Consider the following 26,062-nt stretch of genomic DNA (forward strand, 5'->3'; position numbering starts at 1 on the left):
ATTAGAAGAACCGGCCAGTCAGCCACCGAAAGTTTATATGGACCGAGGCGTAAGCCCACGTTCGGGGGCTGACTGACCGGTCCTCATAATGCCATAATGCCATACCGAACATTACGATTCAATATTTTTAAAGCGATTTAAATGTGTTTTTGAAAAAAGCTAATTACGTTTACTTGCGACAAGTTTTCGCCGTTGTGAAAAAGCAAGCAACACTTATCAATTGTATGACGTCAGCTGTCCATATTACATTTTTGGCGAGGTCAGGACCGACCAAAAATATAATATGGACCGCTGACGTCATTAAACTGGATTTTCATCAAAATACAGTGATATACGGACCGAACGAGTTTATATATACAAAGAAGGGACACATCTATGTGAGGTATAATATACAACGATTAGTTTTTCACCATCATGTGGAGTATGGGCAGCTTACGAACTACAGTGCTTATGATTATCGGCATCAGGTTTGGAGTTTGAAGACATTTAGTAACCAGTCAAACTATGCTCTTGAACGGGTTCCTAGGTATAGTCAATGGTATAAGGCATTTCGTCAATTGTCAAACTACAATGTTTGATGACTAATCCTCAAGGTATGACCGCCTATACGTGGACATTTTGCCAGTTTTCAAACTACAATTATAAGAACTAGTCCCCCAGTTGTAGGTGGTGAGTTGTAAATCTATATTGCTATATAACGTGTCTCCAAGCACTTCTCACCGGTATGAGATATTTGTGATTTGTCAAAATACAGTGCTTTAGAACGTTCCCCTAGTTATATTCACTAATATGTAGGCCCTTGGTCAGTTCTCATATATGGCTGGTCGAATGTTAAACAGTTCTTTAAAACGTGTTCGCTAGTAATCACTCTCTGTACTGGTTACACAGTTAGTTGTTAAACTACAATGTAATAAAATGTACACCCAAGCTATGGTCACCTATGGTCGGTTGTCAAAGTACAGTGCTTGATGGAGTGTCCCCAAGGAATGTTATCCTTGATAAAGGTATGGCCAGTAGACAAACTAGAGTACCTTACAACGCGTACCAGCTTTGCTCGTCGGTAAGGGGTATACAGTAAGTTGTTGAAGAACAGTGCTTCAGTCATCGGGACAGGTATGGACTCCCAGATAACAAAGCTTCAGAATATTGTTCCCATCTATTGTCACCGGTATGAGGTATGTGGTCAGCTGTCAAACTACAATGCTTTGGAACGTATTCCCATTTCGTGGTCTTCCGATTTATATGTTTTTGAAAAAAGGTCATCTTACACCATTATAATGATAATATTCAAATTATTTTTGGTGTCACATTTCGTTTACCCAGAGCAAAGACGTTAACTACATTCATAATAAAAAACACATATATATAACACAAGACATTGGTCTGATTTCATATTCTTTTTTTAATTTGATGGCCTGAGATGTATGAGACAAAATCAAATTATTGTTTTCGACTTTACTACCAAATACTATAGGTGAGATTGTTTTTATTTCGTAAATTTGTGCCTTAATATAATTTTCATTCTGAAAACCGTCCTCATCTTATCTTTTAAATGATGCGTAAAAAGCTAATTACCACTGCGTTGGGTAAGCTTCATCGCAGATTTGATTACCACATTTCATACACTACGCGAACTTTCTGCTGCACAGCAATTTGAAACTCAATAGTGGTCATATCTTTTTAATTTGGCTATTTTTATTACGACGAGATTAATATTTCACATACTAGTTGATACGAAAGACATATTAGTATTTCTAAAATTTCGTTTTCATTATTTGATTAATGTAACCAAGTAACTCAGTTTGACCTCAAATTCGTCAGGCCGCATACCTAGGCTGTCTTTAGAAAACAAATTTTAGAAAACAATATGTGGTTACTTTCATTATGTAATTTTTCAAAAAACACCAAATTTAAACAAACATGTATTCATTTCCAGTGTATTAAATAATCATTTTAATAGTAAGCTACGAAGTATAAATTATTATAGTTAAATACGAAGGACTCCATTAGAGCTTTAATGGGCCATCATAGATTATTGTACATTTCACTTGAAACCAGTTAAATATATACATATATTTTTTTTATTGTCATGTAAATCATAATGAACAGTTAGTGGTTTTCATTTTGTACAAATTTAGTCTTAATGTTTTATAGCATTAAGAATTTGAGACACCGAATACAGGTCCGCCATACACTGAGTGCGGGTTTTAAAGACATCGAGTTCTGGTTCACTCGAACTAAGTGCGGGTTTAACAGACACCTAGTTCTGGTTCACCATAAACTGAGTACTGGTTTTACAGACACCTAGTTCTGGGTCACCAGACACTGAGTGCTGGTTTAACGGACATATACACTGAGTGCTGGTTTTACAGACACCGAGTTCTGGGTCATCATACACTGATTGCTGGTTTAACAGACACTCAGTTCTTGGTCACCAGACACTGAGTGCTGGTTTTACAGACACCGAGTTCTAGGTCACCAGACACTGAGTGCTGGTTTTACAGACACCGAGTTCTGGGTCATCAGACACTGAGTACTGTTTTTACAGACACCGAGTTCTGGGTCACTGGACACTAATTGCTGGTTTTACAGACACCGAGTTCTGGTTCACCATACACTGAGTGCTGGTTTTACAGACACCGAGTTCTGGGTCACCATACACTGAGTACTGGTTTTACAGACACCGAGTTCTGCGTCACCATACACTGAGTGCTGGTTTAACAGACACAAACACTGAGTACTGGTTTTTCAGACACCAAGTTCTTGGTCACCGGACACTGAGTACTTGTTTTACAGACACCGAGTTCTGGTTCACCGGAAACTGAGTACTTGTTTTACAGACACCGAGTTCTGGGTCACCGGACACTGAGTACTGGTTTTTCAGACACCGAGTTCTGGGTCACCGGACACTGATAACTGGTTTTAAAGACACCGTGTTCTGGGTCACCGGACACTGAGTACTGATTTTAAGACACCGATTTCTGGGTGTCCGGACACTGAGGACTGATTTTAAAGACACCGAGTTCTGGTTCACCATACACTGAGAACTGATTTTAAAGACACCGAGTTCTGGGTCACCGGATACTGAGTACTGGTTTTAAAGACACCGAGTTACACAATTAGGAGCAAAATGCAATACTGAGCTTAGCTTAATATTGTTATAAGAGACTAAGGTAGTTTTGAGAAATCGGCACCCTATTAAAAAAATAAGACAAAACTAATGAAAAAGGTCATTGGTTGGGAATGAAAGAGCGTAGTTTATATAATTATTCAACACAAATTATAACTTAGACTAGTATCGACAGACAAAGTTAGTGTTCATGTATGATGTCTTAATTTATGTGACGCGTGACATAATAAATTGTAGATGTATATGTGTGCATTATATCAGTTTTCGAGTCTTCTGTCAGTGTACCCATAAAAGGATGCAACATATGATGTCCGGATGGCTGGTGTCATCCCACGCTTCACTTTCTTCGTAAGCAGCTCAATAAAACAAATAATAATAAACGTATAGGTAAACCCCAATTACTTCTATGATTAGAGATCCCAACTCTATCTGCAAACGGAGGGATAAAATTCAGAGCACCTAATGCAAAAACTTTTCAAAGATACGATGCAGTCATTGTTTGAAACTATAAACATTCCACACAGTCTTCCTTAGAGTTTCATAATAAAAAGCATCATTGTACTAAAACTGGGAACAAATAAGGAAAACATTATTAAAGATAAAAGCGACACGTATTCGCCAATCTTCAAGTCATTGACGAATCCATTAACACTCGCGCCAATGCCTTGATAGTCTTTGCACACCACTAGGTCCCTTTTTCTCCGCAACAATATCATTTTCTTTATTTCTTATGAATCGCCTTGAAGCATTAATGACATTGTATTCGTGTTTATACCCACATGGCAACATTACATACATCAGAATAAAGCATTTGCTTTAAAATTGCAACAAGTGAACAATTGCAGCCTTTTCAAACATTGAAGCAGTAAATTTCACCTTGCGTAAATCTTGCCATAACAAAAACTGATTGTGTTCCCTAGTTCTTTTTTCCAGCTCATCGAGACTGTGAAATTGTCTAGTACAGAATCATCCTGACAAAATAAAGTAGCAATTTCAACAAGTTACCCTTGAACAAAACTATCATCTGTCCAAATAATGGAATCTTCTTCCATTAAGGCTTCTTGTTCATGAAAACAGAAAAATCCATATCTTGGCATGCAGTCTGCTAGCTCTTTCTGATGGTTGTGGAAGGCTGCGTGGTGCATGAAGCGATCTTGTGGAGCACGCTGATCATAGGAAGTGACCGTGAGTCTACCACCTGTCTGTTTGCCCGGCTGGTTGCTGTTGATTTTAACTTCTGCAATGATGCAGATAGAAGCTATTAGTCACATTCCAGTTGCTCAGCTTTGAAGTGCGGATCAGGGTATTTGGATGCTGATAATTCGGGGTCGTCAAAAATGAAGTAAGGTAGAACCCAGATTTACTTGTTCCGTACGTGGAAAAGGTAAAACTGCCCGTAGTAAAGATGTCAACTGTGATATTTGTGAAACCTGGACATATATTCAATGTTGTGGTTATATTGATGATACCAATTAAGTATTCAAAATAATGCAAATCCAGTGAAACAATTGTTTACCTGTTGGAAATGTATTTTTTCTTTGAACCATGGTAGATTGCAAATCATTTTAACACCTTGTTTACTTCCGTAGCCTTATTTTTTGTTGAAAAATTGACTCTGTTACATTTAGACAACATACTGTCAGTGCAGAATACATTTAAAAAGAACAGTTTAAACGTTTTCAAAATCACGGGATAAGATAACAATCAAGCACATTGTTTTAAAAAGATGCTGCCCCTCTTTTAAAGAAACATGCAACATGTCTGGTAAACAGCTCTTTCACTTATACATTGCGAACTCAAAAAGGCGAAAGTTAAACCATTGTTTAACAAAAACAATAGCTTTGATGTAGCAAACTAACGACCTGTAAGGATACTATGTATAGTTTCATTTTTGGAAAGAGTTGTAAACAACCAACTGGTATCGTTTCTTGTCAAACAAGGAGTAATGTACGAACTTCAAAGTGGTTTAAGACGTAAACTTTCAACTAACTCCTGCGTCATTCATCTGACGGACCATATTAACCAAAAAATCTAAATTTCTGTATACAAGGATGATTATGTTGGATCTGCAAAAGGCATTTGATATCGTAGATTCTATGTCAGAAGTTAACAGAAATGGTTGTGAATTCAATTGAGTAGTTTCCGTCGTATTTATCTGGTCGTAAACAAGCTATCACTTTTATGTTAAAAACACAACGTCTGAATTCATAAACATCTCATGAGGCGTTCCGCAAGGGAGCATACTCGGACCCCTGCTTTGTTATGCTATGTCAATGATATGAGTATAAGCATAAGCGAAAATGTAAATTAATAGTATATGATAGTGCTTTCCTTTCACACAAAGATTCTTATCTTATAAGTAATCTACTTGGTAAATAACATGAAAACAGTAGTAAGTGGATAGTAAACAATATTGAAGCATTTACATTGCAATGACAAATAATATAACCTCAAAATCTGTTAATTATCACTATGCTGGACAATGATCTATCTGCCTACATCTTTTGTTAACACTATTGTCAGTAAAGTAATTTCTAGATTGCAATGTTCATATTGACCGTTTTTTAGATATAACGCTAAGAAAAATGTTAAGTTATTCCTTAATACAATGTCATTTCGACTATGCATCTTCATCTTGGTAAAGTGGTAACTCAAAACAATTAAGGAATAGATTACAGGTCACTCAGAAAAAAGTTTTCAGATTAATCGATTGCTATTATTGTAGAAATTCCGTGAAAGTCTCCGATTTTAGTAATCTTGGATGACTTAATATAGAGAATAGGATTAAACAATCAAGAGTAAACCATATAGATATTTTTTTAATAATAAATGACAATCATACTTACATGGCAACAGTTGACATAATGCTGGCAATTTTAAGGTGCTGCATGCTGACCTTATTTCTTCAAATACTTTCTTTTATCAAGCAACCCGGGACTCTAGAACAGTCTTTCAATACAATTAAAAAAGTAAACGAAGGGTATACTTTAAAAAAAAAAAGTAAAATCACATCTCATTGTTAGTATGAAGTGTGCGGTATTGGCAGATTTTATATTGTATAAATGATGTTTCGTTTTTGTTTTTTTTTAGATTTTAGCTTGCCTAGTATTTCTCAGATCTTTTTGTCATTTATAGTATAGTTTTTTTCCAGTCTGTGGTATAATAACTGTAAAGAGGGATTTTAATCTCGTTCACTAAAATATTCTTTAGCTTGTCATAGTATGTTATTTATTTGTAAAAAAAATTCTAATTTAAACAGCCAACATATGAGATCTTGACATCTATTGTTTTCATAAGGACCCCATTGCAAATAATTTGAAAAACTTTAATGGATTATCCTGTGATATAAATGTCACACATACTTGAGCCTTTCAGTAACGTATTGGTATTTCTTTCTTCGTTGTTGTGATTAAGTATATATATTACCCCTTATTCTTTGTTAAACAGTCTCTGATATAACTGCATGTGATATTTTGTTTGTAACTATGAAATTTATATGCATGAACAAATCTATCTATCAATCTATACTTATACAGTTGAAAGAAATTGTCGATTGCCCGGCTTGTTGCTGTTGAAAGTAATTTCTAGATTGCAATGTTCATATTGACCGTTTTTTAGATATAACGCTAAGAAAAATGTTAAGTAATTCCTTAATACAATGTCATTTCGACTATGCATCTTCATCTTGGTAAAGTGGTAACTCAAAACAATTAAGGAATAGATTACAGGTCACTCAGAACAAAGTTTTCAGATTAATCGATGGCTATAATTGTAGAAATTCCGTGAAAGTCTCCGATTTTAGTAATCTTGGATGCCTTAATATAGAGAATAGGATTAAACAATCAAGAGTTAACCATATAGTGTTTTTTTTAATAATAAATGACAATCATACTTAAATGGCAACAGTTGACATAATGCTGGCAATTTTAAGATGCTGCATGCTGACCTTATTTCTTCAAATATTTTCTTTTATCAAGCAACCCGGGACTAGAACAGTCTTTCAATACAATTAAAAAAGTAAAAGAAGAGTATGCTTTAAAAAAGTGAAATCACATCTCATTGTTAGTATGAAGTGTGCGGTATTGGCAGATTTTATATTGTATTAATGGTGATTCGGTTTATTTGATTTTTAGATTATTAGCTTGCCTAGTATTTCTCAGATCTTTTTGTCATATATAGTGTCAAGTTTTTTTTCAAGTCTGTGGTATGTAAAGAGGGATTTTAATCTCGTTCACTAAAATATTCTTTAGCTTGTCATAGTATGTTATTTATTTGTAAAAAAATCCTAACTTAAACAGCCAACATATGAGATTTTGACATCTATTGTTTTTATAAGGACCCTATTGCAAATAATTTGAAAAACTTTAATGGATTATCCTGTGATATAAATGTCACACATACTTGAGCCTTTCAGTAACGTATTGGTATTTCTTTCTTCGTTGGTGTGATTAAGTATAGATATTACCCCTAATTCTTTGTTAAACAGTCTCTGATATAACTGCATGTGCTATTTTGTTTGTAACTATGAACTTTATATGCATGAACAAATCTATCTATTAATCTATACTTATACAGTTGAAAGAAATTGTCGATTGTTAAGTATTTCAAATTAGATAAGACCATTCCGAAATGTCAAAACGATAAGATCCGAAAAAGTACAACACTGCCGGGTTTCGTTTTTTCTACTCTGTCTCTATGTAATCTGCGTAAAATACTGGCCCCGTTTTTCTGTATTTCCGTGCTGATTACAGCAAACATGCATGAAAATAATGTTGCCTTTTGACCGCTTACACTTTCATTGTGAGATAGTTGCTTACAAGTTAGGTAATGGGAAGTTTCTAAATCAATTTGTAGGTAGTTCTCCATCTTTATTAAAAATGGCGATTTCAATAATGAGTGATTGATATTTACAGGTAGAGCCTCGTTTTCATTTCAATTGGGTCGGTCTGTTCTAAAAATAGTAACCCTGTCGATGCTTACTATTTACATATGTGTCATGATTTTTCGCTAGAGTGCCTGTTGTTTTTACAAGCTCTTACACTTAACATAATATGATAAAGTATAGACAACAATGAAAGGATATTGAAGTGCTCAAGCTTTTAAAAGTATTTCCTTATTGATAGTCGTTTGAAACTGCTATCAAATGAGTCACACGGAAAATTGATTCAATTCCTGTCGTTGTTGTTTTCACGAATATGTTTTATACGAGCACAATTTTGGTTTTTGTTATAACGGACTATTTGATTACTTCTTCGATTATTGGTAAAAGTTTTATATATTGTTTTACAATTGTATGCACATTTTATATCGCTTAACGTTTAAATATGTTTGCTGTAATAGGATTATGCGGGGGTAGGGGGATGTATACCCAAAATGGTGCTAACCCTGCATTGCCCTTGCATCCTGTATCAAATATAAGAAATACTATCATTTTGTAAGGGATATTTTCCTTACCTTTACATTTATACCAATTACATAAGGTCGAACCCTGATGCCTCTGTCATCGTTGGCTCGAACTCGATGTAAAGGACCGATTTCTTTATACTGAAAGAAAACAATCCCGCTTGGCTCGAATTTTTCGAGGCTCGAGGTATTTTCGCCGGTACCATGGTGCTCGAGTCAACGGGGTTCTGCGGTCTTCGAACAGGCGATTGTTCAAAAACTTGCGTTCCCTCGAGGTCAAAACTGAGTCCCGAACATTTTTCCTTCCATTTTCATATAAAATATACTGACGCTGCATCGAAACCTAAATAAGTTGAGGAGTCGAGCAAAATAGCCGGTCCCAAATACACAAATCACGCATTAAAGCTTATGGCTCCCTCGAGGTCATAATTTCACACTTATCCCGAACGCGTGTTCAAAAATAAGCAACAAATGCTAGGTGTTAAAATTTCCTCAACTTGAAAAAAATTGCAATGACAGTACAAAGGAAATTTGAGACGGTGTAAATAACCGTTTATCACTGTTTTCGCATGACCACTAATAGTTGATAAGGGCATTTGAAAAGATAATCATAAGAAGTTGATGACGCGAAGGTAATTGTGAGAAATGTAAATGAGTAAAAATATTCTTTACTATTTATTCATTTATTGTTTTTTCCCCAATTTTAGCACGAAGACCTCAAGATGAGCTATTGTGATCGGTCTTTGTCCGCCGTCCGTCCGTCAGTCCGTCCGTCCGTCCGTCTTTCAGTCCGTCCGTCCATCAACAATTGCCTAAAACACATCTCCTCTGAAACTACATAGCCTAATTCAATAAAAACTTTACAGGAAGCTTCATTGGGTGACCCTCTACAAAATACAACAAGGGGCTTACGATTGATCAGCAGCAGCAACAACAACAACAAAATGGCCTACTTCCTGTTTTGCTTTAAAAAACATCTCCTCTGAAATTACCAGTCCAAATTCAATGACATTTAACAGGAAGCTTCTTTAGGTGACCCATCCTCAAAAATATAACAAGGGGTTACGATTGATCAACAACAACATTAACAACAACAACAACAAAATGGCCAACTTTATGTTTTGCTTTAAAGAAATCTCCTCTAAACTTACATCTCCAAATTCAATGAACTTTACAGGCAGCTTCCTTGGGTGACCCTCATCAAAAATACTACAAGGGGTCACAATTGATCAACAGCAACAACAACAAAATGGCTGACTTCCTGTTTTGCTTTAAAAAACCCACATCATCTGAAACTACCACTCCAAATTCAATAGAACTTTACAGGCAGCTTTCTTGGATGACCCTCTACAAAATTACAACAAGGGGTCACAATTGATCAACAGCAACAACAACAAAATGGCTGACTTTCTGTTTTGCTTAAAAAACCCATCTCCTCTGAAACTACCACTCCAAATTCAATGACACATTACAGGAAGCTTCCTTGGGTGACCCTCTACAAAAATACAACAAGGGGTCACAATTGATTAACAACAACAGCAACAACAAAATGGCCGGCTTACTGTTTTGCTTTAAAAAAATCTCTGAAACTACCAGGCCAAATTCAATAAAACTCTACATGTAGCTTCATTGCATGACCCTTTACAAATATAAAACAAGGCATCATCATGAGTAAAGATATGTTTAAATTGCAACATTTTTATTAATGCTTTATCACAGAGTTGTGGTCCTTTTCGTAGGTGAGCGTTTTAGGGCCATTATGGTCCTCTCGTTCCATTAGTATACGACAGTTTTTGAACATATGAGCGATTTCCACAACGCAATATTTAATCGGTGTCAAACGAAACATTCGGTTTGACAAACTTAAAATACTCTGAAAGACATTTCATAACAGAATGGGAAATTGAAACTTGGTTCGTTCGATACATCGGTTCCCTCGAGGTTTTAGCTCGGACCGCGGCGTTCTTGAGAGATTGCAGTTTTACTGTTTTTGTAAATTTTAATGTCACACAGTGTGAATGGAAACATAATACGTAATTTGTACAATAAAGCAAAAACGAAGTGCAATTGCAACGTACCGTGCTGGCTTCATTACTGAAAAGAACATTATGATTTTATTGAGGACATTTTGGAGCTTCAATTATAGAACAATTAATGATGATCAAAGTACGTTAGTATTTAACACGGCGGCGAAAGAACTGTCGAGATAAGCGGGTCCAGAGAGCTACTTAGCAGTAACTATATGCATAAGTGTTGATGAGAAAGGGAATTTCGTTGTATAAACTGGTCGGTTATAAGGAGCTCATTGGGATAATTTCTTCAATTTCCGGGGCAATTAAGATGTTTCGTATCAAAATAACACCGTTTAAATATAATTGACACCGGCCAAACTTATTAACAAACGAGGACAGACATACTATAGTTCAAATTATTTTAATAATGAATTTGGTCCTTTCTTATACGTTCAATGTTGGTGAAATATTAAATCTTAATAAATTTCATAACAGGTTAGACGTGCCAAACATCGCCAATCAAATTGTGTCGCATATAGTAACCATTCAGAAAATGTTTGGGTTAAACAGGCAATGCGCTACATTTTATCCTTTAAATCAAAACAGCTTATTAAAAAGCAAATACATGTTTACATGTATACTGAAATATGCGACATTCGTTGTAAAACTCACAACTATGGCATTATGTCCTTTTTATCGTTATTAAGTTATCTCTGTATTTTTCTCCCATCGTTGCAATTGTTTGTTAATAACAGTTATAATAAATAAAGTGCAAGTGTTCAAGTATCCAAATTGAATATGTTTGATAACATTACACATGGAACATCCTCTTAAATCATAATATGTTATTCAATTCACGGAGAGTGCATCGATAATTCCCTTCAATTTTGCTGGAGTGATTAAAAATGTTATTGTATTCTATTTAAGCTATTACGCTCAAATATTCAACCTGTAAAGTATCTTTTAACCTGTCGTATTGTATTTGCTGTCAGATTCATAGTTTGTCCAAGAATTAAAAAACTGAGCGAAGCATATACATTTGTACAAAAAAGCTTATTTGTGAATACAGGGATATCAGTCGCAATAGGGCAAGATGGAAATGACGAAGTTGATCGTTCTGGAGATTCTATGTCAACTTTAGAGCCAAAATTATCAGGTACATCGGTTAAATAATGTTGTCAATGCATGTGTTTTAGGTATGTTGGTAGTGAGTACTTTGAAATTGTAGTTATTATTCCTTCCGAAACAAGCATGTAATATTACTGTACTATGGTGTTTTTTTCACTAATGCCGATTTCAGGATGTATGCATTGTGAACAAAACTTACAACGGATTCGTTTTTTTATCGTTACACATCTCTAATGTTGCATTATCCAGTCGCGGCTAGAGGTAATGTTGTCTAATATGAATGAAATCAAACATCAAGATGAAACAAAGTAGATTAAACCCAATAGGTTAAGAACGTTAGAAAAACCTTCAAAACGATTTCCGATGGTCAACCATTATTTATTTTGCGATTCACACCATCTTTTGGAGTAAGGTCTGTAGTAAGTAAACAAGTTGATGGACATGGATCTGCAACTAAGATTGAACTTAAAATTAAGATAAGAAACAGGGCCAGTATTCAATACTGGTCTTATCCTTGTCCTTAGACATGCCTCAGTGATTTCCAGTCCGCCTATTGGTCAGCAAATATACAGGCCAATCAAAACACTAAGTTTCTAATCTTAAATATTTTAGTTCAATATTACTTGCTTATTGAATACGGCCCCCGGTCTTACAAACGTTCTTATTTTATTACAAAGGCCAAATAAGGTTTGTTTCTTTTTAAGGCCTTTGACAAAACAAAGCGTGCGGGGAAAGAATAAACTAAAAACGTTTTAAAATTTCATTTCTTTCTTCTAGCTTTGAGAAACAATCTGAATGGCACAAACATAAGTCATTTACAAAGTGATTTGGTCCAACAAGTATTCATTTAAGATACTTTTCGGATTTTTCACTGAATAGACTTGGTGAAAACGAGGCAGATTACACAAAAGTTTTGGAATGGCGGTGATTTCATTCTTTTTTATTTTATAATTGAATTGTTTTTAAGAACTTTAATGAGTCGATATCGAATTATCGGTATTTAGTAAATATATGCACTTACATTATACATACCTTCAGAGGATACGAAAGTGCGGCTTATTGATGGACGCACAACTGATGAAGGTCGTGTCGAAGTGTACGTAAATGGACGCTGGGGAACAATATGTGATGACTCCTTCGACACAAATGCCGCATCGGTTGTGTGCAGAATGCTGCACATAAATGTGTAAGAATCTTTAATTGATCGATTAGATACTTTTATTTTTAAAGTGTAAATATTTTAAATATGGTTATATTTACCGACATGTACAATTCTACATTCTTTGTTTTAGAACTGATGCTATTGTTATATCGGGAGGTTATTACGGGGAAGGCAATGGACCCATCTGGCTAGACGATGTTCGCTGCCTAGGAAATGAGTCAAACATTGCTGACTGTGCTCATAATAAATTGGGGCGTACCAACTGTGAACACTATGAGGATGTAGGAGTTCTGTGTGCTACAGGTGATTCTCTTTTCTGGTGATTCCCAATACTTCAATTCTCATCACATGTCGTACATTTAATTGAACTGAATTGATCGTAGATACCTCATATTTTACATGAATTGATATTTACACACGTATAATGCGTAATGCAGCAATATTATATTTTGTTTGAATATAGTTTTCAGGCATTATTTCAAAAATTTCTGCTGAAGAATATACTAAAAGGAAAAGAATAATAAGGGCCATTTGTGATGGAAAATAATGTTGTACGTACTTTTGAATACAACAATAGCCATTTAAAGCAAACGTGAAACAACCTGTTCCCATTATTAATTGTTTAATGGAACGACTCTTTTTAACGCGAAACGCATAATCGCTGGTCAATAAACACTTTTATTCTGGTTTTTAAGATGCCATCTGCCGTGAAGCTGATTGGAGAGATTATGTTGGTGTGAAAGGAAATAGATCTCGGCGGCAGTACGCGTGTCTTTTAGGCCATCCGGAATGCAACGAAGACAATTTGTTGGATTTAGGTAAGCACTTTTCACATATATTTGTTTTCACAAAACGCATTTAGTTGTAATGTATTCAATATATATTATGCCATTGTGAAATCTTAGAAGCGTTGAATTTCAAGAGCATTTAAATTTGATATTGAGATTGCAAAAAGATGATATTTGTGTTACAGTGCAGTTCATCATGGTAGCACTGTTTGAAATCATTCATTGTTTGGAACTGTGACTGTTGCGACTTTAAGCATACACATGATCAATATAAAAACATGAATCAAAATGGGATGCGGGTCACTCGATGGTAGAGTAAAGGGTTGCCATGTTTGTACTAAGTAGCTGCTTAGAACTGCGAACAGTGTTTGTGGTTGTAAAATATCGTAAAAATATCTGTTAAGTATATGCTTGAAAAGGACACTGCATAACTATCACATGCCGATGATTGAAATGGAAAAGTATGGTTTAACTGTTGTAGTTTACGATATTGCTAACAAGTTGACATATAAGTTCAGTAGGTGGAGTAGCTAGCTAAATATTGTTTAAACCGACTGTCGTTGAAAGAGCCCTGCACCTGGCGCATATTACATTATAGGTTCTGTTTGTATATGACTACCAAATTCAGCTAGTATCATTTTGTGTAAAACTATATGACGTTTTAAAGCAGGTTTATGAACATATAATTTATTGTCATAGTCTTCGGGCTAACTTTCCAATATTTATTTAGCTATACATTGTGTTTTTCATCACGGCAACTAAACCTAAGCTCCACCACTTAACGGTAGTGCAAAGAAAGAGAGCTGTCGACATTTCCGTGGCGCAGCTGTGCCTTGTGTTTATGAACAAGATTATTATTTGAACGTGACTATGAATGATATTTAATTTGATAATTTTATTAAACTGACATATCGAAAATGTGGTTCTGTTTGAGAACACTTTTAATGCAGGTTGGCTACAATTTCGTTTCAATATTGGCCGCACTGTCACAGTGATACCATTAGCTTTTCCCCTGAATCGGACTTGTGCATAACTTAAAATCTGCTAGCATAAAGAGTTTGACTTTTAACGCGTATCTTTTGTTAGAATAGTATTTATTTGAGCTGTATGCTGTAGCGAAGGACATGCACCGATAACTGCCCGTAGCATTTGTGGAATGCCACCAAGTTCATTAAAATATATTATTTTTCTAATATGGCTACCTATCCTATAATGAAAAAGCACACACTCGTCTTTGAATGCCTGTCAAGATTTCTTCAATGCGCTGTATTGCCAAGTAATCAAGTTTAGTATCTGAAAATGAAAGCAAAATGTCAACACCGAACATATAACGCCTTTTAACTGTATGTACATAATAAATTGGGATTTTCAGAGGTAGAAAAAAATGCCCTTTTCTGTTAAACTGATAAAAGGAAAACAGTTTCAAGACCTTTTCTCTGACTGACCAAACAATATAAAGCACGCCCTGGAAGACACAGGTATAATTGACGAATCAAAGTTTGCGCTTTTGCTTTTTGTACTATCCAAACAATTATAAGGCTTATCTGTGTTTTGGTTAGTTATACAAAGTCAACATTTTGTTTTCATTTTCAGATACTAAACTTCATGTATATCATAATGCAAAACACTACATTTAAGAAAAATCCTGACAACTTAATAAATCTGACAGCATGCCAGAAATGCAACGGGCATAAATAGGTGCATGACTTTCACTAAGACAAACAGCTCCTATGAACACGTTTTAAATATAATTGTTACCAGTCTAAACCTTTGTGTTACTTTGGGCAAAATAACAGGGCCACCACTACTCTATATCGTCATCACTAGAGTAACAGCACCACCACTTTTATTATAACTATGTGCTTATATCCTTTTTTAAGAAGTGCTTATTAGTTTTGTTGTGATCCGGCGTAAGTATCTTTCATAACAGTTATATTTGCAGGCGCGAGAATGTTACGGTTTGTGTAAGCAACGAAGTGTTCTTGAAATGCTAGCAGATCTCAAAATGCACAAGTCCGATTCGGGCACCACAGTTCGCACAATATTGAAACGAAATCGTAGCCGGTCTCCAATAAAAGGGTTCTTACACAGTACCATTCCGATTTTCGAAATCTGTCCGTTTAATGGTCGTGATCTTTCTTTGAAAAACAGAAATGAAGCTTAAATAACGATCAAAATTCAGTACTTCCCCTAGAGGTATAAGTGTGCATTTTTTTTTGTCCAGAGCGTTTGTTGGTATATTTGTGTCGGGGATGTCTAAAGTTTATTTTAAGCGAGGATGGACAGCTGGCACCATGCAGGCTACCAATGGTAATCAAGACTAAAGCCAAAATTGCCTCCATTTTAGAGCCCATGACTAGTCTTACTATTTGTATTATAACTATCTAACACAGACATGTATAATGACTCAATGTTTGTAGTAATTATGTACAGATGTCAATCATTCTAATATATTGCACACTAAGGTAACAAAGGTCAAGATTATTTCAAGGTCGGCATGTGAATTTGTTATTTTTTCACAAATGTTTTTAAACATTTACCAAATAATGCAGTACTCAATTAAAAAAGCATAGTTCAATGACATAAACCAAAAAAGAGTGTAGCAATTTATCACGTGGTATACACACACTGTTCAAACTCATATCCAATGTCCATAACAGTCCATCTGTCTGCAGTCATATTACATGTTAATATGATAATATTCCAACTACTTTTCATTTCCAATGAGCTTTGCCAAATCAGGGGGGATATCAATTCAACGAATTTGCCTGTATTTAATTAGTTTGCTTACATAAGCTGTAGAAAACATTCAAAGCTTTAATGAAAGCAACTAGGAAAAATCCCAGTGATTCCAATACTTGTTACTAAAGGCGGTTGTCAAAACAATCTGTTCACATAGTAACTGTTTAATTTTAAAATATGTATCTCGTTTTATATTGCACTTCATAATGATATACAACACTAAGCAAACCAAAATGAAGTTCAAAATAATTAATAATAATAATAATAATTTTAATTCAAGATTGAAATTTAACCAATATCGACTGTGATATATATTACTTTATTATGTTTGACTGGATTTCATTTAAAAAGGTCATAACATTTTTAAAATCACAGAACAGTTTAATTCGTTATTCACTTCTTATCCCATGAAAAAAATCCAGTTGCCAATTCTTAAGCTCATATAGTGCTTAGCCAAAATACATGTATACCATTTCTTTGAATTCCATGTATGCACATTCAGCGGAAAGCTAATAACTGTATCGAGTGTAAGTCTGTAGAAGTCTAACGATTGCTTCTCCGAGATAGTCAACAATCCTCTATAGTATTGGAATAAAGCCCATTATATACATTTATTATTACATAGAGGATTTCAAGAGCTCAATACTCCCACTTGTGGTTTCCGTCAAGCCCACTCATTATGCAAAAAAACAACAGACAGGTTCTACCAGGGCAAACTCTGAGCTTTTACAAACACATTTTGTCTACAACCAACCCTTGGTTACCAAGCCTTCCTTGTATTCAATAAACATTTGGTTATCCTGCTTGATGTATAACATATGATTAAGGGGCTCTATGAAAACCTATGTGAATAATTACAGAAACAAGCTCAGTATCCAAAAGGAAGCCAAACGTTTTATTCTGGCATGCTATTAGATGTATGTAGAAGTAATTTTCCCAGTAATTATTTTTTAATTTTATAAATTAGAAAACCCCCCGGATGTTACAAGTTTCTGATTGATATCACACAAAGGCACACTATATTTAAAACTAACATAGCAACAATTTCATGATTCGTTTAAATTCTCGTTAACATACTGTTTTCATTACCATAAAACTCTCAACACCTACTCTACTGCTAGATTTCTAAGCAACGAGGTACCTGAATATGCCGTTGGGTATATTTTGATATCTTTGCATTGAAGTTACGTTGCAATTAAATCAATATTAATAACTGCATTTTTTATCTGTTTACAGCGTGTGGTCCTGACAACTTCTTTAACATAATGAATGGAAACTACTTAGGCTGTGGTGAATATGCAGTTATTACTTGTGAAAACGGGTTTGTTGCTAGTTCTATGGTATTGGATTGTCTTGATGACGATGCCTGGGAGAATGCCACTTGCACTTATGAAGGTACGTTCATTCAATCATGTTTTATTATAAGGCGCGTTTCATTTTTGTATACATAATTTATTAACAATAATGTCGATGTTAACTTAACAGAAATGTGTTACTTTGCACAATCTTTCTTTAATTCGCAAGGTAACGAAGAAGAAAACTGGTCAGTGAACGTTACAAATGGTAATGAAAAACTAACCACGGACACAACGCCCCCTCAAACAGGTTAATAATTTTATATGCACAAACTATAACTCAATTGATAGCGTTTTTGCCGATGATATGTTGTTCGTAGTCACACATCCAAAACCAGCGCCATGTTTAAACCAAACCTGCACTTGAATATTATTTTTTATAGAAATAAGACTTTGAATGTTGTTGTTTTTGTATTCAGATGTTCAATTTTCCTTTTAATTCGGGCTTCTTGCCAAAGAGGCGCGTTTCATTCTTGAAGTAATATTTTAATAATCAATAAGAGCGATGTTAACTTAACAGAATTGTCTTACTTTGTACAGTCCTTCTTTAATTCTTCGCACGGTAACGAAGAAGAAATCGGTTTAGTGAACGTTACAAATGATTATAAAGATCTTACAACGAACACAGCGCCCGCTGAAACTGGTAAACGTGTTTGTGTGCTCAAACTGTAACTCAGTTGATAGTGTTTTTGCCGATATGTTGTTCGTAAATTCAAAATCAGCTCCATGTTTAAACCAAACCTACACCTGAATGTTATTTGTTTTTATACAAAAAAATGACATGTTGTTGTTTTGGTCGGTTTTTGAATTTAAATATTCTTTTCATTTGGTCTTTTAATTTTGGCTTCAGTAAATGTTACAATTGATAAAGTTTAAACCAAACCTGGACTTGAATATTTTAGACAAGCTTATCTACAATCGTCATCAATAAATCATGAACTACTTTTAAACAGCATTTCTAAACGATTTATTCAGGGCCAATCAAATGCATGGCAATCACAGAAAATGGCGAGGAATGGCCAGAAGCTCTTGATGGGCAGATATCTCGACATAGATGCCCTAAAGGATACCAAGGTACAGTGTCATTCTGGAATTAGTGATGGGGATTACTTTAAGATGAAAACGGCTCTAAACTCTCGATTCTGTATCATTGATCAGAAAACAATTGGTAAAGTTGCTTTACAAAGAGTATCGCATGCATATCTAAACATCTTGTTTGTTTCTACTTCTCGTTGCAATAAGACAAAATAGTATTTGTATTCTAGGCGATATATATCGTCGTTGTCAAAATGGCGTTTATCTGAACCGAGTTGACAATTGCACAAGGAGGGCAATACAGGATTTATATGCTAAGGTAAATCGGACTATTCATTATAGAATATTAATATATTTTTGTATTCATATAAACTCATCAAACATGTTAAGGATCATAATTAGTTATGAATATATATGTATTATATCGTATTTTGTCAATTATACAATTTAATAAAATGTTAACCGATGGAGTTAAAGATTACACTTAGAAAAATTGACAGTTTTTAAATTAAGATCCGATTGTGCGTGCCCGTCGCAAAGACAGCATGAGGCTCCCTTGGATAACGATTTAATTATGTAATCGGTAGCTGATTAAGCCTCGGCCAGGAGAGGCGGCTTTTATTCTTTACAAAATATCGGCGCTGTAGGACAATCATAATCTCATTAATCGCGGCTCTCGAAACATTTTGGCGTTAAAGTACCTTTTTGGCTTTAACCCAACCATCCGGTGAGGGTAAATTCCTTTTTTGGCATCGAAAAATCAACTTTGTCGCGCTGGGGGAAGTAGCGGGAATTAACAATACAATGAAAACTACCTAGCCAATACCTAAAGTCAACACAACAGATATAAACCATGTTAAGAGGCCAAGCATAAGGATGCTAACGACACTTAATGAGAGACACAAACCATGTAAACATACCACACACTCATCAAAATAGCTTATTAAAAAGGAAGGAAGAACCGCTTTGGACCGGTAAGTGAAACACGAGTTCACTGGTACACGATTTCACTCGGAGTTTGAACTTAAGTTCATATACACACATAACATCATACGTGTCCACTTATCAATAATTAATCAATAATAACAAAATTTAAAATACAAGCCTCACCGGAACCAGCATCAACTTGAAAACAATAAAGACTTAAGTAAAACTTATATATAAAGGCCGTTTAATTTAATTGGAGGTGACTGGTTTGGGTCCCAAACGTGTATTGAGAATATTATAAGTGGACATAAAAACTGCTGATAAACAACTTCTGTGTTTTGGTTCCTGTCAAAGTATCAAATTTGACTACATCGATTATTTTTACCTTTTCTATTCGCAGTGAATAAAACATGTTACATAAATGAAACACATGTACAGTTCGTACAAAAAGTATTCTTCATTATGCGATTCTGTCTTTCTGAGATAAGTCAGTTTGCCAAGAACAACGTGTATGAGTAAGTTGTTCAGTCGTATTAGGTTACATTTGTGTAAACCACATCAAAGTATTCGTGAGTTTAAATGTTTAAAGAGACATAGTACCCAACGGTAATACAGCATATACTTCGACCAAACATCCACACTGTTTTGTCCAAATAAGCTAATTGAGCTGTGCTTTATTGTATTTATGCCTACTGTACTTTTTAATTTGTAGGTGTTTAATGGCTCCCTCAATTCTACAGAGGCTTTGTCGAAGTTAAAGCAGGAAACGAATAGCTTGACAATTGGTAGCGAGAATTTACTAACAGCGGGCGATCTACAGAATGTTAATCAGATCCTTGATAAAGTCATTGAAGACATCGAAATCAATTCTGCTACAATCGAAATCGACACTGACGTATGTGCTTTTCATTGTGAGTGAAATATAAACCAATATGAACTTCATTTTTACCTCAAAACAATCACAAATGTGTGTGTTTGTACCCTTTTCGATCATATTTTCTCTGTTTCAGAGTTTCTTCGAAGTTGCGAATAATTTACTGAATGGAAATTCGACATCGTCATGGAAAAGTTTAATTAACGACGTATGTATGTTTTATTTTTGTTAGAAATCGTATCTGAGAAATGTTATTTTTATACCGATATCTTTCTTTCTCTTATTTCATTGTTTCACGATGATAGCATTTTATATAAAGTTACACACTGATGTTCATTAATTCCTTTATTTACTCAAAACAAATAATGGCCAATGTGATAAGCTACCTTTGGACTGTAATAAAGGTAACCGTCTGTTTAGAAATCTAACTGCGGAAGATATAAAATGGTCAACATATAATATTTCCACATTTGTTCTGAAAAACTGAATAACTTAATATAAATATATATCACTAGAAAGAAAACAGTAAACATGTAAAGAAAGATTTCGTATGTGTATCGGTGTATTAGCTGGATGCGATACTAACTGAGCTAACTTGTCAGAATGTTAAAGCTTATACTTAATATATATATCTATATTTACAATTTTACAACGACGAAAAATGTTATCTAATTTCTGAGACGCACCTTACCTTAAGCAATGATCATTCTCTATAGTTATAGTAATATAATATATAAAGCTTGACTGATATATGAATACGGATTGCCATTGTGTTGCAAATATAACTTACGGTTCGTGTTCGAATTATTTCTGAACAACAGAAAGGAGTTGGTGCCGACGCAGTAATAAACACAATCGACCGGTTTATAACGAAAGTTGTGAACTCTAACTCTAGCGGAGATCTGAACAAGACATTCGACAAGCCGAACATATGTAAGTGTTTCTTTAGTATTTAGGAATTGTGTTATGATTAAATAAAACATAGGCAGTTTTTTTGTTTACAAAATCAAAATAATGGACCTGAAACAGTAAAAAAGAAATAAAGAAATATATCACAAAAATAGCTTGAACGATCGTTATTATGTTTCTAAATTTCCAATCAGAATTAGTGTAAGAGCGTTTTCCTTAGTTCTGTTAGTTTTTTTGAACATATCTCTTTTGCATCATGTAAGCGTGTTAAACCTTATCATTTTATATTTCAAATATTTTAGTTATAGAAATAGGGCATGTTGACAAATGTGTAAACATAAGTTTTCCGTCTGCTGCCGGTACGACCGATCAGATCGTCGTCGGCTGTGGGCAAGGTAATCGTGCTTTTTAACATAGTTATAAGTAAGACGTAAAACTGATAGAATCTGTGCAACAGAAATTAATTTTAAATTCAATTTTAGAAAGTTTTATGACTCTGTTAAAGATTTATGGTAATTCCTCTGAAAGAATGTTAATTTGATTACATGCTCGTACATTGTGTTTACTATTAAAACGAAATACTGTTGTCTTAAGGCAATACCGTTCATTTTTGATAAGTGTAATTTAATTGCCACTCAGATATATTTTCTGAAAATTGTCAAAATATAATATATTATGTGATATCGAACGCACTTTGTTTTTCTGTAAATATCGATTCTGATGTTTTCTGTTCTTAAGTTTAAATGGTTCAGCCCGATTTGTTTGTTAGGAATGTCGCTGCAAATGTTCAAGTTCTGAAAAGTATATTTTTGTTAAACAGAAAAAGGTAAAAAAGTATTTAGTGGCGGCTTGTTTAAAAACATGTCCGGAATGTTGTCTACCACTTCGAAAACTATCGACTCGTACGTATAATTTCTGTTCTCTTAACGTTCTGTTTGCATAATGTACGTATCGACAAAATGTACAACATAATCAAAGAAATGGTATTTAGCATTGAGTGATATCCATACGTAGCTATATTTTAAGAAGAAAATGTTTAGCAAATAAAATGTGCACAACGACAAAACTGAGCTTGCTTTGAATAACAGCTACGCTCAAAACCATCCTTAGCAATTTTATTGCATGATTTAAAATATATAATTTACCGAATTATTAAAAGTTCTTGGTTGTTTTGATTGCCAGGTTAGACAGTTCAATCAACGGTCCAGTCTTGTCCTTTAGTTTTCACGGACATCAAAACAAGACTGAGAACGTCAGGATAATCTTCCATGTATTTGATGTATGTAACTGTTTAAATACATATCTGACATTCGATTTTCATACTTCTGTAATCTCTGTCCGTTTATTTCTTGTGCGGTGTTTTGTTTTACATCTTTGCGCCTTTTAATAATTATATAGCTATGCTCATTTTCACTTAGTTGTTAAGTTCTTGTAGTTGCCTTATCACTTTATACAATTTGTTTTAGTCTATATCCCCAAAGAGTTCTTGTTTCACTGACAGTTCAAAGGCGGTAACCTTGGCAATTATTGATACAACTTCTTTATGCGTGTGATGTTACTTTATGTTGTGTGTATGTTTATGTCTCTCGTCCAGTGTCTCTATGCCCTAGCCGTTTGCCGTTAAACATGGGGTTTTACTGTAATACAACTGGGCGTGTCCCTGTAGCTTTTTCCACTGACCTTTCCAAGGCAGCCCAACGTATATTTAGAATGATATTTTGATATTTGTGTAAGAGTTTGTTTAATTGAGACGTTAGGTGTCACCCGTTTTATGATAAAAATTTATGATCGATCCAATATTATGCACGGAAATAAATTTATATACTTTTTATTTGCTTTATTCTTTCAGAGAAATCTAACAGATCCGTCATGTTCCTTTTGGGAAACAAAAAGGTATATTCTAACATACTTGCGGATCTAAAATTCGATAATATTTTATTTATGAGTAAACAAGTATACATCAAAGAGCTTAAAGCATATAATCATATACAAAAATGAATGTTTTATGTACATATTTGATCAACCATGATTTTTTTGTTCTTTAGAAGACAATTTAATAGTGCATATATTTTGCTCAATATGGTGAAGGTTGAGAAATCGTTTTTTATGCAAAACATGTATATGTTAACGTTAGTAAGATCATTATAGGTTACAAGTTCATGCTTATTTTGAGAGCAGAAAATATATTAGTTTTAAACGCATTGCACTAAAACGTAATATTGTTATAGAATACGATTGATGAAAGGTTACCAAATGCTCTACATCATGAAAACTAATTATGTTTTGTTTCCATTTGACTTTTGTTTTTATTTCAAGAATGATTTGCATTTTTATTGGAAGGAAGTTAATTTAAGCCATCATTTATATATATATTTTTTGTTAAACATATTTCTAAGAAAAAAATACATTTCTTTGATTGATAGTATGAGATATTTGACACGCATACTCGTATTCATATTACCCAAACGTGTTTTCACTTGGATTTGAAGTCTAAACTCTGGTCAAATCTTCCTTTGTACCATTTAGAGCAATGATATACGGTATACCCTTACAATAACTGTACCTCAACGTTAATTGATGAATAGAGTTTTCAAAAGTTATGATGTGTGGCATTCCCCGCTTACTATTGATTATCAAGATTTTTGAGTAAACAGTTGTATCAAATTGTTATCCTGCCTTGAGTCATTTCGTATAATATACAACCTGACTGTTTTGGGTCTGTTGTAGCGGGAAAGGCCTTTGGTCAACTGATGGATGCAGTTTGGAACAATTTGACAGAGAAAAGGGAACCGTGTCCTGCCAGTGTGACCACCTGACAAACTTTGCTGTTCTTATGAGCCCCGCCAGTACCTCTGAAACGGTCGTGATAGAATTCTTATTCTCCTTTATTACTTAAATGTGTTGTACATGTATACCTAAAAACCACCAGTAAAACCCGTATTTTGCATGCGGAAATTTACCTGCATTATCAAATGAATTATCCGTGCAGAAAAGCTTCATAATATCAGTTTTTTTATTTATTTTTTTGAAAAAACTACCTATTTAATTTCTGAGGAATATATGCATTTCCTTGACTATTTAGGAAACTGTTCACCATCGCCGCCTTGGAGTTTTGTCAATTGTGGGATGCAGTATATCTATAATTGGCTTGTTTCTTACCATCACGACCTATGTGTACTTCTGGAGGTAAATTGTATATTTTATATACAAAATATGTGAGTTGGTGGAGTCAATGTTGAGTACATGATTGGTTTGACAACGAGGACATAAAATTACAATACTTCCAATAAAGGATTTAGCGATTAATTTAATGAAAAAGGTGGACATCATGTCTCAAAAGATATAATTGAGATCTAAATCCTTCCTTTCAGGGCTGTACGTTCGAAGAGATCAGTTTTGCTTGTCAACCTGTGTACGGTTCTAGTTGTGGCTTACGTCCTGTTTCTGGCAGGGGTGAACAACACTTCACAGCATGTAATTACGTGCCAAGAATCGAAGCATTTCAATTTTTAATGGCCAGTATAAATGGTTTGAAAACATTGACTGTATATTCTTTTCGTACTGATAATGTTAACATTGATGAGTTATGCATTTGTCACTTGCTACAAACTTTGAGAACACATTTGTAAGTGTGTTTTTATGACTGAAAACATGAATACAGCATTTTATTCGATGATTTTCTGTACATGTGTGTGTCTTACATATCATACAGGCCGTGTGCACATCCATTGCTGTTCTGCTCCACTACATATTTTTGACTGCTTTTTTCTTGATGCTATCGGAAGGATGTGTTATTGCACAAATGGTGCTCAGACCCCTTGACAAAAGGGACGGTCTACATGCATTGCTTGGAGTTTCCTACGGTATTTAATACAACGTCGATTTATATGCAATATGGTATTCTAAAAGGAAATACATTTAAAACCCCATTTAATAAGGTTAAACCATAATAATATATTAAACCATGATTTTGAATTGTTATGCTTTGGGATTCACTTTACAGATATCATTTAAAAGAATGCCGTATTTCTATAAGAGTATGTAAATAAGATGACCAAAATAAATTGTAGATAAAGTTTGTGAGTCTAATAAAATAAGTCTGTATTTAATTTAAAATAAGCATAAACGACATTTATTCCTTAACTTGATTAAGTTCCTTAAGTATATGATCGCGAACCCCTGTTAGTGAAAAGAGTGAAAACACCTTGTTATAATTGCTGTTAATTGATGCCAACCATGTATTTGGTTGGTTAGCAAGCATCAGTATTTCAACATTTAAGAGGCTGAATATTTTCAGGAATTCCACTGATCGTTGTCATAATTTCTGCTGCAACATCTAAACTGAAAGGTTACGGAAATGACAAATTGTAAGTTCCAATCAATTAATGAAGCTCTGTTTTGTTACAATTGGTTGTTTTGAGTTTTAAGAAGGCTTCATTTTTTATTTCTTTTTTTCTAGTTGTTGGCTGAGTATTGATTCGGGACTTTTCTGGGCTTTTGCTGGACCGGCTTTGGCAATCGTATTTGTAAGTTATTTCCTTTAAAATTTCTTGAGAACAATCTTGATTGTAATCCAAACAATTCTTACAACACAGTA

General features: G+C 34.3%; 1 protein-coding gene across 2 annotated transcripts in view; it reads left to right on the forward strand.

Annotated features, from left to right (window-relative positions):
- Positions 1 to 8,259: 8,259 nt before the first annotated feature.
- Positions 8,260 to 26,062, forward strand: part of LOC128239045 (adhesion G protein-coupled receptor L3-like) — a 76,816-nt gene continuing 59,013 nt past the window's right edge. Inside the window, exons 1-22 of one of the 2 annotated variants that reach the window (XM_052955476.1) lie at positions 8,284 to 8,392; positions 11,615 to 11,701; positions 12,712 to 12,859; positions 12,966 to 13,138; positions 13,531 to 13,653; positions 17,602 to 17,760; positions 17,890 to 17,970; positions 18,696 to 18,794; positions 18,986 to 19,074; positions 20,395 to 20,577; positions 20,693 to 20,764; positions 21,378 to 21,489; positions 21,768 to 21,860; positions 22,286 to 22,367; positions 22,648 to 22,744; positions 23,315 to 23,358; positions 24,193 to 24,325; positions 24,548 to 24,651; positions 24,837 to 24,939; positions 25,178 to 25,328; positions 25,763 to 25,832; positions 25,925 to 25,991. In XM_052955476.1, the coding sequence (XP_052811436.1) occupies positions 8,326 to 8,392; positions 11,615 to 11,701; positions 12,712 to 12,859; positions 12,966 to 13,138; positions 13,531 to 13,653; positions 17,602 to 17,760; positions 17,890 to 17,970; positions 18,696 to 18,794; positions 18,986 to 19,074; positions 20,395 to 20,577; positions 20,693 to 20,764; positions 21,378 to 21,489; positions 21,768 to 21,860; positions 22,286 to 22,367; positions 22,648 to 22,744; positions 23,315 to 23,358; positions 24,193 to 24,325; positions 24,548 to 24,651; positions 24,837 to 24,939; positions 25,178 to 25,328; positions 25,763 to 25,832; positions 25,925 to 25,991 (2,337 nt within the window). In that variant the 5' untranslated portion in view covers positions 8,284 to 8,325. Of the gene's footprint in view, positions 8,393 to 11,614; positions 11,702 to 12,711; positions 12,860 to 12,965; positions 13,139 to 13,530; positions 13,654 to 17,601; positions 17,761 to 17,889; positions 17,971 to 18,695; positions 18,795 to 18,985; positions 19,075 to 20,394; positions 20,578 to 20,692; positions 20,765 to 21,377; positions 21,490 to 21,767; positions 21,861 to 22,285; positions 22,368 to 22,647; positions 22,745 to 23,314; positions 23,359 to 24,192; positions 24,326 to 24,547; positions 24,652 to 24,836; positions 24,940 to 25,177; positions 25,329 to 25,762; positions 25,833 to 25,924; positions 25,992 to 26,062 lie in introns of both variants that reach the window. The other variant, XM_052955477.1, reaches the window with a different exon arrangement.

The sequence above is a fragment of the Mya arenaria genome, chromosome 6 (genome assembly GCF_026914265.1).
Source record: "Mya arenaria isolate MELC-2E11 chromosome 6, ASM2691426v1".
Taxonomy (NCBI): domain Eukaryota; kingdom Metazoa; phylum Mollusca; class Bivalvia; order Myida; family Myidae; genus Mya; species Mya arenaria.